General features: G+C 38.7%; 1 protein-coding gene across 2 annotated transcripts in view; it reads left to right on the forward strand.

Moving 5' to 3' along the window:
- Positions 1-18,473, forward strand: part of LOC136863599 (vitellogenin) — a 419,790-nt gene that overhangs the window by 372,668 nt on the left and 28,649 nt on the right. For both annotated transcript variants that reach the window (XM_068226214.1, XM_068226215.1), the window contains exon 22: positions 7,449-7,597. In XM_068226214.1, the coding sequence (XP_068082315.1) occupies positions 7,449-7,597 (149 nt within the window). The remainder of the gene's footprint in view (positions 1-7,448; positions 7,598-18,473) is intronic.

Here is an 18,473-nt window from a genome sequence, read left to right on the forward strand (position 1 = left end):
TGGAAGATGTTTCGTTGTCATCTTTAACTAAATAATTCCCTGATCATGACAAGCTCTTATTCATGATGCGTAAGTCAATAATCACATGATTCTTATTATTATTAATATTGAAAATTAGGTTTTGGTTGGTATCACTAAAATCACCAACAAATATTTAGGGAATTACTTCTACCTAAGTTAACCCGACTTATTAAGTATGACTCGCCCTTGTCATTACGCGCACAGAGCCTCTTGTCCTCTGAAATAGCAGCGCATCGTTCGTATTCCGCGCAGCGCTGTGATCTGCTAGCTTTGTGGCTAAACGTCGTAGAATGACGCGGAAAACGGCATATTATTGATATGGGATGTCACGATATGGTATCTATAGTACCGTGAACGGTCACAATATATAATAATAATAATAATTCGAACGAGGACACGAGTGTCCTTTACAAAATCAATGGGAGGGTCAGTGGTAAGGAGTCAGCATGAGACTGGAACCATGTTAAAAAGCAAGATAAGAAATTGGGAGGGGGAGAGATTCAAGGCGCTTTATGAAATTTCTTTAACTGATCCACATGGGAGCGTCTGATATCATGACGATCAGAGACTCCTTCAAGAACAACATTTACTGGAGATCAAAAAGATATAATCCTGTAGGGCCCAAGCCATGAATGGCAGAGCTTAGCAGATATTTGTTGCAAAGTGGAACTGCCAGGATGATTACGCAAAAGAACCAAATCAGAGACTTTCAATTTAACAGGGGTATGCTTTTTTATCATGACTGGACTTATATGCCTGTTGTGCACGATGCAACTGCTGTAGAGCGGAGTTCCATAAGTGTTTAGTATTAATCAAAGAGCAATGAAGGAAGATCCCACGAAAGAGAAAGAGGGGTTTGCAAAGCACGGCCTAAAAAAATTCAGCAGGGGGATGCCCCGTAGCAGAATTAATGCTGGAATTAAAAGCAAGAGCAAAAGATGATAGTTCGGTATCCCAGTATTTTTGGTGGTCAGAATGAAAAATAGATAATACAATTTTCAAGTTACGGTTATAACGCTCGACAACATTACTTTGAGGATGGTAAGGAGTAGTAAAAACTTTCTTTATCCCGAATGAAAAACACAGATCGTAGAAGATTTTAGAGGTGAAGAAAGTAGCGTTATCTGAGAACAAATATTTTGGAATACCAATTATAGAGAATAATTGCTCTCGCAGAAGGGTAACAAATGTAGTAGAGGTTAGAAGTTTTAAAGGACGAAGAATTAAAAGTTTAGAAAAGCCATCCAAGAGGGTAAAGATGTAAATATTACCTCGCGTGGAACGAGTAATCGGGCCTACGACGTCTATGTAATAGGTTTCTGAAGGATATGTGGAAGGAGAAGCAGAATAAGTACCTTGAGGTACGGTATTAAGAGACTTATTTTCTTGGCATAATTCACAGTTTTTGACATAAGTATGAACATATTGACGCATATGGGGCCAGAAAAAGAGAGAAGATATTATATAATATGTTTTAGTAACTCCTAAATGGCCTCCAATAGGAGAACTGTGATAATACTGAAGTTTCATGGGACAAAGTGCATCAGGCAACACAACTTTCGGAGTAGATTTGGGCTTTGGCTTGTATATTAAAATGTCTTTAGACACCTTAAATGGTCCTTTGTAATTAGGGTCAGACAATGTTTGCAAAATTTGAGTGCAGTAAGGGTCAGCGAGTTGATGGTCCTTACAAGAAGTGAAGGACAAAGGAAACTGGACTATAGAAGAGACTGTATTTACGTTAGGGACGAGGGTTGTAGAAGGGGCATTTACAGGAGAATCAGAAGTCGTGGAATTCAAATCAAAAAGGCGTGAGAGAGCATCAGCTATGGGGTTGTCATGGCCAGGAACAAAGGAAAGAGAAAATTTTAAACGAGGTAGTCGCAGAAGCCAACGTCCAGTACGACCGATATTATGCGCATTGTGTAGTAACCATGATAGTGCCTGGTTGTCAGTCTTAACAATAAACTCCTTATGCTCTATGTAGTCATAGAAATGCTCAAGAGTAAGAACAACGGCTAGTGCTTCTCGTTCAAATGTAGAGGAATTACGTTCAGTGGTGGACAAAAGGTGACTGAAATATGCAATAGGTAGAGGTATTCCATCTTTAACCTGATGTAAGATTCCAGCAACGGCTATATCATAGGCATCAGTATATATAAAAATGGCAGAGAGAAATCTGATAACTGGAGAATAGGAGCATGGACCAATAAAGATTTTAATTGATTAAATGTATGTTGTAGGTCTTCAGACCAGTGAAATTTAACGCCTTTGCGTTTTAAAAGATTTAAAGACTCAGTGATTTGAGAGAATTGGGGAATAAATTGATTGTAAAAAGTGACCATGCCGAGAAATGAACGTAATTGCTTTAGATTCTTAGGACGAGAGATTTGGTGAATAGCAGCCGTACGTTCAGGGTCTACTGAAATACCATCTCCAGATATAACGTGACCAAGAAACTTAACAGAAGAGCCAAAGGAATTTTAGGAAGGTAGACAGTGAGGTTAGCAGTGCATAAACGAGTCAAAACTTCAGTGAGATGGTGCATGTGAGATTCAAAATCAGGACTGTAAATTAAAAGGTAATCAATATACGGATAAAAAAATTTAAATTTTATATCAGCAAACAAATGATCAACCAGGCGTTGCATGATTTGAGAGCCTAAATTAAGCCCGAAAGACACCTTGTTAAACTGGTATAAACCAGTAGGTGTAATGAAAGCAGTGAATTTACGACTACCAGGATCGAGAGATATTTGATGAAATGCAAAGTTGAAATCAAGGACAGAAAAATACTTTACGTTAGCAAAGTGGTGGAATGCATTTGAAGTTTAGGGGCTGGATACGCTTCATAGACAATTTTACAGTTTATCTTACGGTAATCCACTACCAAACGTGGGGAACCGTCTGGTTTATCGATGATAAAGGCAGGTGAAGCATAATTTGATGTTGATGGTTCAATAGTAGAGTCTGCCAACAATTTACCAATGACTTAGTGCATAGTCTTTAAACGAAGAGGATTTAAATGATATGGAGGGGGGGGGGGACGAACAGGAATATAATCAGTAAGATCGATATTGGCATTATAGTTTGAAACAGTACCAAGTTTAGAAGTAATTACATCAGAGAAGGTAGTTAGTTACCGATTAATAGAATCAGTGTGACTAGAAGTACAATTGATATTTTGTTGAGATGTACAATAGGTTAAGGAATGGGATAATCAGAGCAGTTTATTAGTGGTATCTTAGTATCTGGTTGAAAGTGAAAGGAAACGGAAGAAGTATGAGAATTATATATTAAGCCAGTATGATGAAAAAAAATCAAAACCAAGAATAATGGGAAGTGGAAGGTCTTGAATGATATGGAATGTATAAGGCCAAGAAAACTGGTTTATCTTTAGATTAAGGTGAATTGTTCCACATGTTTCTAGAACATGATTAGAAATAGAAGTACATTGTAGCATAGATGCACGAGGTGTTAGGGTTGGAAATATTTGTTTGAGATCATTTAAAAAGGAATTACTAATTAAGGAAACTGAAGCCCAAGAATTTAAAAGAGCAATAGTAGGAACGTTATTTAATTGAAAAAGAATATAAGATGTATGGGGTGGTTGTATGGAAGTAGTCTGAAACTGTCGAGTAAAAGCTGGCAGATTTAACCCAAATTGCCGTCCACTGCCTAATGACGGGGGTAGAAGGAGTTTCCCTGGCGTGGTGTAGGGCAATTCTTAGCAAGATGAGCCATTCCGTTACAGCGAAAGCATTTAATCGTAGTGCGATCCATGCGATTTGGGGGTAGGGTGATGTGAAATTTGATAGGGAAGTTTAAAGGATGAATGTGGGATGAGGAAACATTCATATTAGAATTTGGTGGAGGCACAGCAGAATAATGTGAGAGATTAATGTATGTATTAAGAGTATCTGCTTGAGCAATGCTATACAGTTGAGCAATAGAGGTGGGGGGTGAAAAGGGTTTGATTAAATGTTTAAAAGATGGTGAAGCATAGAATTGGACTATTGAAATAAGTTTTGGGAATGGTCAGCAATAGTTAGAACGTCACTATAAGTAATGATTGAATCCAAGTATTCATGGGTGGTTTCATCAGGGCGTTGCTGTCGTCTAATTTACTCATAAATGAGATTGAAACGAACTTCATATGGTAAAAAATGATTATGTAGTACAGTGTGAAATTGAATCCAATTTGGAATTTTTTTCATATGGTCTAACCAAAAACTACTTAAATGAGAAGGTTTTTTTTTTTTGTATAGAGAAGACTAATAAGTTGCTGAAAGGGGGATAATTCGGTTTTAAAAAAGCTTCTAATATGAAATAACCATTTAACTAACAACCGGGGTCTGTAGCGACAAGTTGGGGTACTTGGATAAGCGACTCTTTAATGATATGGAAATTAAATGAATGATTTAAAGTAGTAACAGAAGATGAACGTTCAAATACGTACTGAGATGGAGGCAACTGTTTCTGATTTTGAGACGGCAAATGGTCGTTACGGTGCGGTGGACGGGTCACAGGAAGGTTTTTATGATTGTCGAGTGGTAAATCCGAGAATTTTCCAATAGGATCGTCATCTTGTGGAGTAGAAGTAGGTTACACATGATCTTTAGCAGGAATGTCAAAGTGAGTTGGCATAGCTGATTCGGAAGTAGTAGGACTGTGCACGTTTATGTGCATCGCAGGTAAAGTAAGATTTTCACGTATTAAATCCTGAATAGGTACGTTCGTGTCTAAGAAAGGAAAAGCATCCGAAAAAGTAGCCATAGTGAACAATAAATGAAATGTAAAGTAACTTAACCTCAGTTTCTTTCGTACGTAAAAGAGGTAAGAAAATGAAATATTTTGCTACCATCGATGTACAAAACTGAATTGAATGCTCTGCTACCAATAATTGAGGTGTATGTTGAAATGTCATAGAGATGGGAGGGGGGGTTACGATAAAATTGATGGATAATTGCAGGAATATTCGAAAGAAAGGAGTGGAAGCATATAAGTATTTATAGGGCCGTTTGATATCAGAGGGGATCTGTGAATGTACAAAGGAATGAAAGAAATGTTTCAACGATATTTAAATTTAATTAATAACAATCATAAGTGTTTTAACATGGAACAATATTCATTTTTGACAGGAAATAAGAACATTAAGAACAGTTTGAACTGTAATATACACATGAATGAAAAATTACCTCGCCGGGAGGACAAATACGAGCAAAGAATAGGTAATAAGAGGTAATGATCGAAAGGCTACCACATCTTTAAAGAAAATTTACATTTAAAAAATTTAACTATAACCATCATAGAATAATAAAGCCTAGGTACCTGACAACACGGAAGATCGATAACCAGATGGGGTAAAGTTTCCTTCTTCAAATAACAGAAGAGAACTGACCATTTAAATACTCACAATAAATAACTAACGGAGAATTAGGGAATTTACTGTAAGATCCGAACATGTTTAAAAGAGGAATGTCACACACTGTTTAAAGGAGTAGCCATGACACAACAGTCCAGGCAGCTTGACCACACACAATACAGATGTTCGAACAGTTCAGAAAAAAAGAAGATCGGAGCTCGTACGTTCGGCGCATCGGCACGACAGGCAAAGTCATTAAAGTTCTATAATATGCATTTTGGTTGAAGGCACAAACCGAAGATTAAGGAAAAGTAAAGGAGAGCAGAAACCTCTACCAGTCCATGGATTAGGGTCCCCAGTATCATTTAACACTTCAGGAAAAGTGAGACAGTAGAATAAAACTTTATGAGAAAGAACTGAGCTGGGAAGAACCAGCTTACTCAGAAAGTTAAAAAGTCTCTCCCCCGAACTGGGTCAATGTTGAATCTTCAGGTAGAGTGAAGTAAAGAGCCGTCATGTGGACGGAGTGCAAAATAGGTTCCAGTCCCGAGCTGATCCGATGCACACTGACCAAGAATGAAGTGACGGCCGAAAATTTATAGTCGGCAGAGTATGACGTAAACAGACGTAATGGTAGGGGTGAGAGGGGAAAGAGACCAGGAATGTTCAAGAACATACGAGTAGTTGATGACACATGTAGCGTAGGTAGAAGTGTGGAGATCCGGGGAAGAAAGTAAGGTTAGAAATATGTGCCTTGGTGAATTGATGGCGGAAGGTAAGGGAACATTACAACATCAATTCCGCCTTCAGTCTGCTTCAATCCTTATATGTTAATATTGTATTGACATACTTTCACTGTGGATAGTAAAAATCATGGCACTTGTTTCCTAAAATTAAAATGACTAGGGCCAAACTCTTCTCGATCAAGTGGTTAGGGGACTGATTTTGACCTACGAAGAAAAGAAAGCCATCTTTTTGCGAACTCATTCGTTACATCTGCTGTAGTGTCTTGCCAGATAATTACTGTGACAACTAATAAAATATAAGTATAATTCAGATCCTTTTTTACCTTTTTGTAGCTGTACGGGTGGTTCGTCATTTTCTTGTCCAATAAGCTATAACAATTCGTCTGGTGGAACGTACTGTCGGTCAATAATATCGACGAGTGTCTTATTATCCACGGAATTCTATTTAGTTAATGACACTATCTCAAATAGGGGCTGCCTGGCCTAGGTGGTAAAGGCGTACTCGGTTCGCCCGGAAGGACGTGGGTTCGAATTCTCGTGAGGAAGTCTTAAAATTTAAGAAATGAGATTTCCACTTCCGGAGGAGCATATGGCCCTGAGGTTCACTCAGCCTACACTAAAAATGAGTACAGGTTAATTCCTGGAGGCAAAGGCGGCCGGGCGTAGAGCCAACCACTCTACCCCATCAAGTGCCGAGGTTACGAATAGTGGAAGCCTTTACCTTCCACCACTCCCAGGGACTTCATGGCCCATACGGAGATGACTCTGCTTTTTGCTTTGCTTTTACCATCGCAAATGTTTGAGAGAATAAAATTATCTATGGGTCGATTTCGGAACGAGGATTGGACAAACAAACAAACAAACAAACAATTAATATTAATATATTAACTCGTTTCATACTACTGATCTACTGATGCTTCCTGAATGTTGGCCATATTCTATTCACTTGGCACTACAACCCACCTGTCATTCCTTTCAAGGGGTTATAGTTGGTGACAGAATGTTGGAATCTACTAAAATTAATATCGATTCGATCACCATCATCGTTTCACTTGTACTCCGTGTCTATTGTCAGATGATGGTACATGTTTAACCTTTACACAAAGTTAATAAAAGAGTAAGAATTATATTAATATTACATCTGAAATGATACTCGACTGCGTACAGCATACCTCTTGAAATTAGCCTCAAGCTCAATCGAAAGGGATCTCGTGAATTATAGCAGCTCCAGTTCACTCAAGAAATAGAGGCATGGCTTTGCTCTTGATATTACGGAAGTTGTGAACACTTGAGAATTTTGCGTCTAATGCTTTTCAGGATCTTGCGGAGTAACGCCAGACAATGTCACTACCTATGACGGCGTGCATTTCACCTACCACATGGGCAGCTGTTGGCACGTCCTCACCAAGGACTGCTCTGGAAAGAGCCGAATCGTAGTTCTCGGAAGGACAGAGAAGAATGTTACGGTAAGTCAAATTTATCTGATACTCATAACGGCACTATCTTTTTGCCTAGCCACGCTTTTTCTTTCTCTACTTGTCCATCCCAGAAAACTGGCGTTTATTTACCCTACTTTAACGTTATAAATACAAAACAAATGTTTTTAATGTAGTATGTGTCAGATTACTTCACCCATCTGTTTTCTCCGAGATGTCTTCACGACTATTTTCCTTACTCCCTTGATAGTTGACGCTTTAAGTGTCATCAGCTTTAAATTGAACGTAGACCAGAGGAATGTGACTTTTCATTTCTAAATTTTCACAGCCTTATCCCGGATTTGAATCACGGCCACCTCGAGGAGAAACTGTTAAGTTGTCACTCATTTAACGTAGCTCCTTTGGCTTGATAAAATGGTTACTATGGATTTCGTTAGTAAATTTTTTATTAGTACTTAATAATAATTAGGCCTAATAGTGACTAAACTTCACGTGGGTATTGCAAACCTGATGCAGCCCTTGTAAGGTAAACCCTCCAAAACGGGTGGACAGCGACACTTGTATGTAGGAAACTGTGTGTTATAGTGATGGAGATAGTATTGTGTTAGCTGCAGAAATTTTATGGACAACAGAAGCACTCAGTCCTCCACCCTGGAGAAATAACTGTTCATGATAGATTCCTTGACCCGGCCGGGAATCGAACCTGGAATCTCGTGGCCAGAAGTCCAAGTAAATGACCAATCATACCCAGAGTAATATTACCCTACTACCCTCGAAGGGAAGGGTAAGTTTCCGGACCCGCTGCACGAAGTGCTCCTTTTCCGTGGTTGATGCACGCTGTAATAGCGTTAGGTTTCCTGTGGAGACACACTACCAGTCAGAAACAGACACAGATATTTGTGAGGTAAAAATTTTAGCTTCGCTGGGAACTGTAATTCAGTCTGGCTGTTGATAATATCTTGTCTGCCAGGGTAAACGAGTATGTACTCTTCTCCCCTAGATTGACAGGTATTAACATGTTTACTTGAAATATTGTGGACATAGGGTAGTTTAGTTCTGACTTATACCAGTTAGACCAAAGATCAAAATCCCCTCCAGGACTCACACCATGGACTTAGTTTGAACATTTTCTGACTTATATTAATTTTTCCTGGCAGCATAGATATACAGTATAATGGCGAGCAGCCTATGAAGAGGCCGGGTGCAGGTCTTTCGAGTTTACGCTGAATAGGTGACCCGCGCGTCTATGGGGATGGGCCCCTACCTGTGATGAATTTTAATGCTGATCGCACACACTCCCAGCCCCCAGCCATTGGAATGAACTAATGTTGGAACAGCGGGTGAAACGCCGACATCACTATCCCCGAAATTTGGTGGAATTGCGCGATCAAATACTCAGCGAGTGGCTTAACCTGGATGCGACGTACCTGCACAACCTTGTGGACTCACTTCCTAATTGAATCCAGGCGTTTATCACGTCCAGAGGCGGAGTTACTTGGCAGTAATGATGCTTATAATTATTTCTCCAGGGGTGACTATTTTTTTGATAAGTTCTTTGCAGGTACATTATTCTCAGAAAAAACTAAAACTTTAGATGTACTGTTTATTGTGGGTGTCCACAGGGTTTGCATCTACGAAGGAGGTGAATTATATTTCGTTACTGATTAAGTTAGGCTGATAACATTGTAAATGCAAGGAACATATAGTGCCATGTTTTCATTCTTCTTTTGAGCAGTATTATTAGGACTAATTACTAATGCTCCAGTCTAACTCAGAACTCAGGCGTGCTCAGTGCATCATAAACATATAATCATAGTGGCTAAAATCTGGGGTACATAAAATCGATGAAATGGAAATACGGCAAGGTGAAAACAATAGCTACATGTAAACTCGGGCAAACAGGTTTAGCACACACAATTTTATTGTACTAAAGCAAGTACACTAAGTATAGCATAACTGATGGAAGCGTTTAAAGAAAACTTCCCAGTGACTGGCAATATTTTATTATTTGAAGTTATATCGGACGAGTATTCTATCCCATTTCCGTGTAACATCACGGTGGGATCCTAACCATACTTGTTCATGCACCTAGGAGATTAGCTACTACTAAGATCCCTATCTAATTGAGTGGGTCGATAATTTATTTAACACACACACGCAACTTGATTCACTAAATAAGTCACAAATACAACACTGGTGGATTCGAACCACTTACTTTACACTTAAATTACAACACATCTCAGAAATCACATTTAAATTAATGAAAACAAAGCAATGACCGGAACCTGTAATCACATATTTACAGTTCATGCTACGTCCTAGTGGGTGTGTGATAGGCGTCATTCAATTGTAATTAATTATTGAGGAATATATATTTCATTTTCAGAAGCAAGAATATCTTACTTTATATATTGTAAGTATGGGCCAGTTCGAATGGTATGGTGAAACCTACTACAGACGGAAGTCTCCTCTAAGATTAAGAAATACAATGGCCAGTAGAATTAGTTTTCTCAGAAATTGTGACGAGGTGGAGAAGAGAAAGGCAGAGTTATTTCCGAGTCAGTGGAAAGTTCCACGGCCCCGGGCGATATTATAGTTGGAACAACGTGCGGGCCGAAAGCAGAATTCCTAGAAATGACGTCAGTGTAACTCCAGTGTACCAGCCGAGGGCTGAGCGCACAGTTGGTACTTAAGGAAAAAAATGAAACTTCTAAGTCCCGCATAAGCTTGGGCCAATCGTAAAATTCGCCGGGCAGAAGCAGTCCCGACAACTTCGTATTGTTAGAAGTACTATCAACGTTAACTCCACGGATTAAATTTATAGAAGGAAATGGATTATAAATTCGAGACAAGGTGATTTAGAAGCCTAATCATATAATAAAAATTATTAAAAGTTATTAATTGAGGGAGATTGGCTGGCGTAATTCTGAGAATTTATGGATGCTATTCGTTGATTGGCTGCAGGCAAGAGACGCTACAAACGGCGCAAAATCCCCCGCCCGGGATACAGGAGCTAAAATCACGACTATATTAATTACCAGCGAACGATATTATTTGAGAATTGGCATAGAGGCTATGATAATATAATATATGGATTCCAAGTCACTGGCAGGGCCGCAGATAGACGTATGAGGATACTGGAACTGTGGGCCCCAAGATGACCTCTCGTGAACTCGGAGGAGGGGTGAGATGAATATAAATACATGGCCATGGCGACGGAAATACTTAGTTGTGAAGAGTTGTTAGAGCCGTTACTACGCCAGGGTGCGGACTTACTTGTGAAGAAATGTTCGAGCCGTTACTACGCCAGGGTGCGTATTCACTCGTGGAGTATTGTTTGATTTGTTATTATGTTACGTAGCAGAGTGGTCCAGGATGTGAATTAGTTCGTATTACAGATTAGAACAGTCTACTAGCAGGAGTTCGAACATTTACCGAACTCGTTAAATCAAAACCTACGGATAGGAGTGTGAAATTCTATATCAAAAATAGGATTTATGTAACATGAGAACGCTCGCGGGTGTTCAACGTATTTTTACCAAGTTTACAGTCAATTACTAATACCTGGTCAGCCACGCGAACGTGAGACGGGAGAGAGGTGAACAGACACGGAAGTGCTGGGTTGGAATTTCGAGTGCACGTCGCGCTGTTGAAGGAGATACCGATGTATCCCGTGTTCCTAGTGCCCGGAGAAGGGACGAAGAATGTATATTTACATTAAGTGGGCTAGATAAAAAGCCAATAGTGTAAAATTTCTGTGTTAAATTTAGTGTGGAAAATATTCCAGGTGTAAAAAGAATTTTTTTCAAGCTGGCATGAATACCAGTAGGATGCAGTGCTAAACTTGAATGGGGGCGATGCTCCTCGTCCAGTTTAGCATACTACAAGGCTGAGATGAGTACCTATTAATATAAATTTGTAGATTGCTAACGTTAGCGGGAGGAAATCATATTCTTTCAATATGGTAACTTGATTGTGAAACGAGCCGCTTCCCGGCTCGTATAAATTCAGAGATAGACAGACAAAGGTATAAATTAATATGTACATAATTAGATCAGGCACTCATCATAATTTTGATTACTTAATAGAGTAGATTAGGGTTGATTTGTTTGTTCAAGTGCTTGAAATATTCGTAACTATACAGGAGCACGTTTCACGTAAAGATAAGATTAATATTCATTTTAGAAGTGCTCAAATGTTTTTTGCAGTTATCGGAAACTTTATAGATATTAAGACATGTAAGATTATCCAGAGGCAGAGGGTTACCAAGTAAATTTAATTATTGTGGGACGGAATGAAGTCCATTGAAATGTCTGTAAATATCAATGATTATTTGTGCCGCGAAGTTTCGTCAGTGGACAGAAATATAATAATCAGTAGAAGTATCGGAGTGATAAATGAACATCGGTAATTTGTAAATGCGTGTTTAATAACAATGCTTTGTGAATAATTGCACGGACCTAGTTTGATAGAATGATTGCAAGTTAAAGTAATTTAAATGTGGAGATAACATGCGGCGTGGAAGACTAATTCGAGCAGTAAATTTGATTTAACATTAATTGTTGATTTAACGTTTTGGACAGCATAATAATCATGAATATTTGTGTAGAAGCGATAGGGGCACTTGTATAAGATGGTCACGCTATGTTGAAAGCCCAGAGTGGTTTGAGTCAAATTTTGTTGTTGGAATTCGTGCGGGACAAATATCCGGCATGAGATGAAAATGAGTCGTACTGAGGTTGATGAAGAAATAGATGTACCCTGAGGCCTACGTCGATATAATATGCCGATTCCGGTGTTTTGAGTGGCAGAACAGAGTCCACGCACCGAGGATTAATTAGTGAATTAAATGTTTTGAAGAGTTCCATTGGAATAAATGGACTTCAAAATGAAGAGGAAGGAATAATTTAGCACTTGTAGAGATTGGATGTATTTGCCCAACTGCGAGGTGCCGTGGGAGTTGAGATTTGTCTTGGGAGGACATGGTGTTCCCATAAATTAACGGCAGTACGAAAATAAGGTTGCGGGTTCGAATACCGTTATTATGTCCCGACCTATGTGAATTCGGAGTTTGATGGTTCATATTGGGAGTTAACATATGTGACTAAATCCTAAAGATTGGAAATTAAAATATAATTATAATAATAATAATAATAATAATAATAATAATAATAATAATAATAATAATAATAATAATAATAATAATAATAATATTCCAAGTAAATCGTGTCTTAATTGATTGATCAGGGCCAAACTTGACCGGAATTGTAAAAGTGTTATGCATCAAACATAATAATAGTGAAATGCCGTGTAACAAGTGAAATTAATTTATAATAATAATAATAATAATAATAATAATAATAATAATAATAATAATAATAATAATAATTTGAATATGAATAAGAAGAAGAATTTATTATATTATTTCTGAGAATAATAATAATGGTGGGAATTGAAATTAAAATATAAAATTTTCAAACTAATAATAATAATAATAATAATAATAATAATAATAATAATAATAATAATAATAATAATAATTTGACTAAGGATAAGAAGAAGAATTTATTACATTATTTCGGATAATAGTAATGGTGAAAAATGAAATTGAAATATTAAATAAATGATGATCACGTGTTACGATAATCATGATATCCACTGATGATAATAATAATAATAATAATAATAATAATAATAATAATAATAATAACAATAAAATTGAAATATTTTTTATTGCTTGGGATGATGATGTTCACTGATTCTAGGGAAGTCAGCTGGCGAAATAACGAAATAATGTCAAGCTGTTGTAAATAATAAGTTAAATTTGTAATGTGATGGCAAATCCTTACATCTGGACCATTAGGTTAGAGTCGCTTTGTCGTTTCCTTCAGTTAACGAATAGCATATCTTGGTTAGGAACCCGGGGAGAGTTTTGTATTTTCCCGAGTTGGTCTCATCTCAGTAAAAGTGGAGGCGATGGTGTGATTCATGTGATCGCGCCCAATTGGCCAACAGGTAATTGGTCCATGACCATAAATGGTCATTGTGTTCACGAGGGTCGAATTGTAACCCTCAGAAATCAACGGTTCAACCACCCAAGTGGATGGGTGGTCAAAAGTGTAAAATATTATGTGAAATTTTCAGGAATGATTGCCAAATTACCGGCAAAATAAGGGTCAACGAATTTTGTTGTGTGTTAAATTTTTATCTTAAATAAAATGCTCCTTTAGCATTTGCGAGGATACATTTCCAGGTTCTTGTTCTTGTAGAACAGTAGACCCTTGGTGACCGTTTAAATATCCGTCCCCATTCCTAGGACGGAGCCTTCCAAATTTTCCCTTTGATCTGATTTAATATAATTTTATAAATCTTTGATTATGTTGAGCCTTAGAGTTAATGATTAGAGTGTCCCATTCAACCCTGTGATACTGATTGGATGGCGCCTATAATTTTATTTGGAGATCTTATATCTTCATAAGTTTTTTAATTGTTTATTAGTTGCGATAGATTCGGACCGTAATACCCCCTGAGATACATACTGGTTGGGACTCAGGCTTTGAGGGGGTACAATGCATATAAGCAGATATCCGAATAGCTGATTGAAGTCACAATCATTTCACATCAATGACCAGGATCTCGACATTAACTAAAGAAATATGACCGTAGGTCATCTCGACAATACCCAACAATCTCATAACATTTAAAACCAAACAATATAACAGCTATTCCACAAGTATTCTAATATTGCAACTGCTAAGATCCGCAAACTCTACCAACGTTATGATCTCAGTCCAAATAACAAATATCCAAATTATACACTATTGATCTTCCTGTGGAAATAAAACGTGACAACTTACACATGTCACTGATATATCAGCAAAAGTTCACTTCAGCGCAATTACTTTACGATGACACTAGGGCATATACACAGATAATAATAATGAAACAGGCCTATCTATACTTTAAGACATAAACACTTCTTGACTGTAAACATAATACGTCGGAAAATCCCTCGATGGAAAACTCGATAAAAGGGATACTTTACACTCCTCCATAAATTCGTAGCCAAATACAAATAAAAACGCTGGCCTATTAAACTCTAGGCCCTAACACGACGTGGGGTCTACTTTAATACAGTGGAGCATTAGCAACCTGCTAATTCCTAAAACAATTACGAAGGCTCGTCGACAAATTATACAAATCGTTAAACTATACTCAATGGCCTTCATCTGATGATTCGTATTTTAATATAATGGCACGACGGTCTACAAGCCCTATTGACATTTATACCCATGTACTGTAATTACGGCAATATCTATCCGAAATTATTCCTACTGAAATGACATTATTTCTGCAAAACGTTCTCAATAAATCTTCGATTTACCACCACCACCACCACCACCACAACAACAACAACAACAATAAAATAAACACACATATGGAAACGATCGTACCTTGCGCTTGGCATGATCTCAAAAGAAGCCTCAATTTACTATAACAAAAAACACATATGGACACGATTCTAGCTTGCGCATGTAAACATGAACCTAAACATACAATCTCTAAACAGTTTCGTAATGATACGTAATTGATACCTTTTGATTATTGTAAATACGCCACAGAGGGCTTACAATACCTTTGAACATTACCTCGACATCCCTGTCGTGGAAATCTTACACTCGTTAAATTTATAAATATGAGGACATTTAAAATTTTACCACACAATAATGTTTATTGCCATCTGGCCTCGAACTAAGATCCCATCTGTTACTTACAATTAATCACTATCGGATTCCACAAAGAAATAAACACAATAAAAACCTATGTTAGATATCCGCATTCATTAACAAAGTATCCGAATCGTTGGCTGAACGGTCAGCGTACTGGCTTCTGTTCAGAGGGTCCCGGGTTCGATTCCCGGCCGGGTCGGGGATTTTAACCTTAATTGCTTAATTTCAGTGGTACGGGGGCTGGGTGTATGTGTTGTCTTCATCATCATTTCATCCTCATCACGACGCGCAGGTTGCCTATGGGAGTCAAATAAAGAGACCTGCACCTGGCGAGCCGAACCCGTCCTGGGATATCCCGGCACTAGAAGCCATACGACATTTCATTAACAAAGTTACACCTTCTGAAATATACTCACTGACAAAAATGTTAAGCAACTGGAAGGAACGATTTGGTGTCGACATCATTTCGTACACGTACATACCCTCGGCGGGTATGTAAATTATTAGAAGAGATGTATTGTGCCTCTCCTGCTCTGACGAAACTGTTTATAATTTAACTTCCGTATTGTCCACGTACGAGCTCCAAACTGAAACATTCAGTGACGCGGTAGTGAACATCTGTGAATGTTGACCGTACCCAGTTCCGTTCACTAATAACTGAGTTGTGGTCCTCGAGTTAAAATTCTACGACCGTGGTGAGTGAGCGTGCATTACTCACCAGGTACAGTAAAGATTGCGAATGTCAGTCTGAAATGCATTCTTCAGAACAAATATGAATTAAAACTGTCCCCACGAAATCTGAATTACTGCTGGATATTTGATTTTAAAAGTCTGAAATATAACTGCACGCTCGGAATCCAATATCACACTAGACATCTGGAAGAAGACTAGATACACGAAACCTGAGATAAATCTGTACTCACCAACTATTGTCTGTCTCGACTTTTCTTTCATTCACTAATTTCCACACGCTTTACCTCGTTTGGGGAGTATTATCACTTCATAACCAATCGGTTCGGCATATACTAGTGACGCTTTTCCTTGCAGGATGGTGTGAAACTAGTGCCGATGATACTAAAATATATTTTTAACATAATTTTCAAAATGACTGGCCAGTCAACTTCACGTGTCATACTAGAGAATTTCTTTTATTTCCAGCCCGTTACGCGCGTCAGTTTCCCAGTATTGGCTTCTTTCGCATATACTTCGATGGTCTAGAACCATGCTGTTCTAAGTCCATTTATATTAAAATATTAGTTGTGAAGTTCAGCGAATGCTCCATGTCCAGATCTATGCTGTGCATCACAGGGAGGGAGGAGATCCATTTAGAACACCCGACATCAACAGAACCGTTTTGTTCTATGTCAATGTTACCTATTAATTTTAGGACCATACTGTTCCATGTCCAAGAATCACAGTACCGACATTATGTCAGACACAACATGTCCATTGTCTTAATTACAATTTTGGAAAGCAACAATCATAACATAAACATGATAGAACATAAATACCAATAACCTGGTCATAGTGCCGCCATCATAGTGGAATGATTTGTTCATTAATAGGCCTACATCTTATAATTACATAGGAATCTAATGAAGTCACAAGGTCAGCCTATTTTAATAAATAAGGTATAGACCCTACATTGACTGCTCTAAAATGAAATCATTTCTACTAAAAAGTTAGATAAATGGGACTTGGAACGACGCGGTTCTAGACCATCGACTTGTCAGCGGCAAATTGCGAGTCTTCCTTGTCTTCACCCTGCGGTTTATTTTAACATATATACTCGCGTCGCTCCTTTTTGTCTCTTTCTGTGCGCGGCTATCTGTCTCGGTCTTAGGAATTACCAACTTCTGAATACAATGAGGTAATCTTCATCGACGTACAGAGTAACTCCCAGTCTCCGTTTGGAAATATTCTGGTGACACTTTTCTTTCCCCAGCCACTGCCATCTTCACTCCAAGCGTAAAATTATGTGAATTATTTTAAAAGTCATGTGACCGTGGCTAAAAGCGTACGGTCACAATAGAAAGAAAAGTAGCATGCAGTCAGCTACGCAAAAGCAAAATAAACGCAGCAAAAGCACAGAGTTTTTACTGTGGGATTTTGAACATAAAATTATCGTTCGTTGTGTGTCAGATCAGCACCGTGCATAGCCGCCTCGGGCGCATGTTTGAAAACGACAAGGCATACTCAGCACCAAAGAAACCAACTTGTCTTGAAGGCATACTCAGCACCAAAGAAACCAACTTGTTTCGAGGTAAATTAACCCTTTATTCGATAGCAGCTTCAGTCAGATGATAAATGTTAGCAGGAGGATTAGGTTGGTGAGCAATTCTTCAGCTCATGCCATGAATGTTCAGCACAGTTCATGGCCACAGAATATGCCGGCTACACCATTCGCTGTCTGATGTAGTCAGTCACTTTCAGGACGGCAGTTGCTATATTATGGCCCTTCATGAAACCAGACTGTAGCGGATCCAGAAGGGAGTGAGAGTGCAGGTATTCCTGTATTTGAACATGTACCAACCGTTCTAGTGGTTTGGAGAGGGCAGGAAGAATATAAATTTGACTGTAAGCGGATGGAAGTTCCGAACCTGGGTTCAAAATTGTTGGTAATGTGCTAGTGTTCATGCTAGACGGCAAGAAAATGGTCGTCCATCTGATACTTTTCAAGGAAAAAAGGGTGGATGCCGTGCTGAGCTACACGCAAACACTACTGCAGGCCACACTGGGGTTACTAAAACCTTTTATTGAGTCAGGAACGCTACTACTGGGTACAGATGACGCACCGGGATGAAGGGCTCCTTCCATCTCTCACCCAATCGTCTCCATACCGTGCTCTTGTTGTAAGGGTGCAAACTTATGGTGCCCTCATCAGGAAAGAGTGCACACTTCCACCATTTCAGATGCTATGGGCTATGAGTTGTTGCCCACCTCACTTCGACCCTGTGAGTCGGTATAGCCCCAACTGGTCACCTTCCCGGAATGTTGCCGAGTTCGCTTGCAAGTCATACTGGACCTAGCTACATTTAGGTGTTGTTAGACTTACTTGTCGATTTCGTTGAGCCACTCCACCAGTTACCGAGCTTAATCCGTCGCCGGTTGTCCTCGCTCCAAGCCGTCTCGAACTGTAAGTCACATGGCATATGTACCCCTCTTTCGTACACCAT

This window comes from Anabrus simplex, chromosome 2 (genome assembly GCF_040414725.1).
Source record: "Anabrus simplex isolate iqAnaSimp1 chromosome 2, ASM4041472v1, whole genome shotgun sequence".
NCBI classification, from domain to species: domain Eukaryota; kingdom Metazoa; phylum Arthropoda; class Insecta; order Orthoptera; family Tettigoniidae; genus Anabrus; species Anabrus simplex.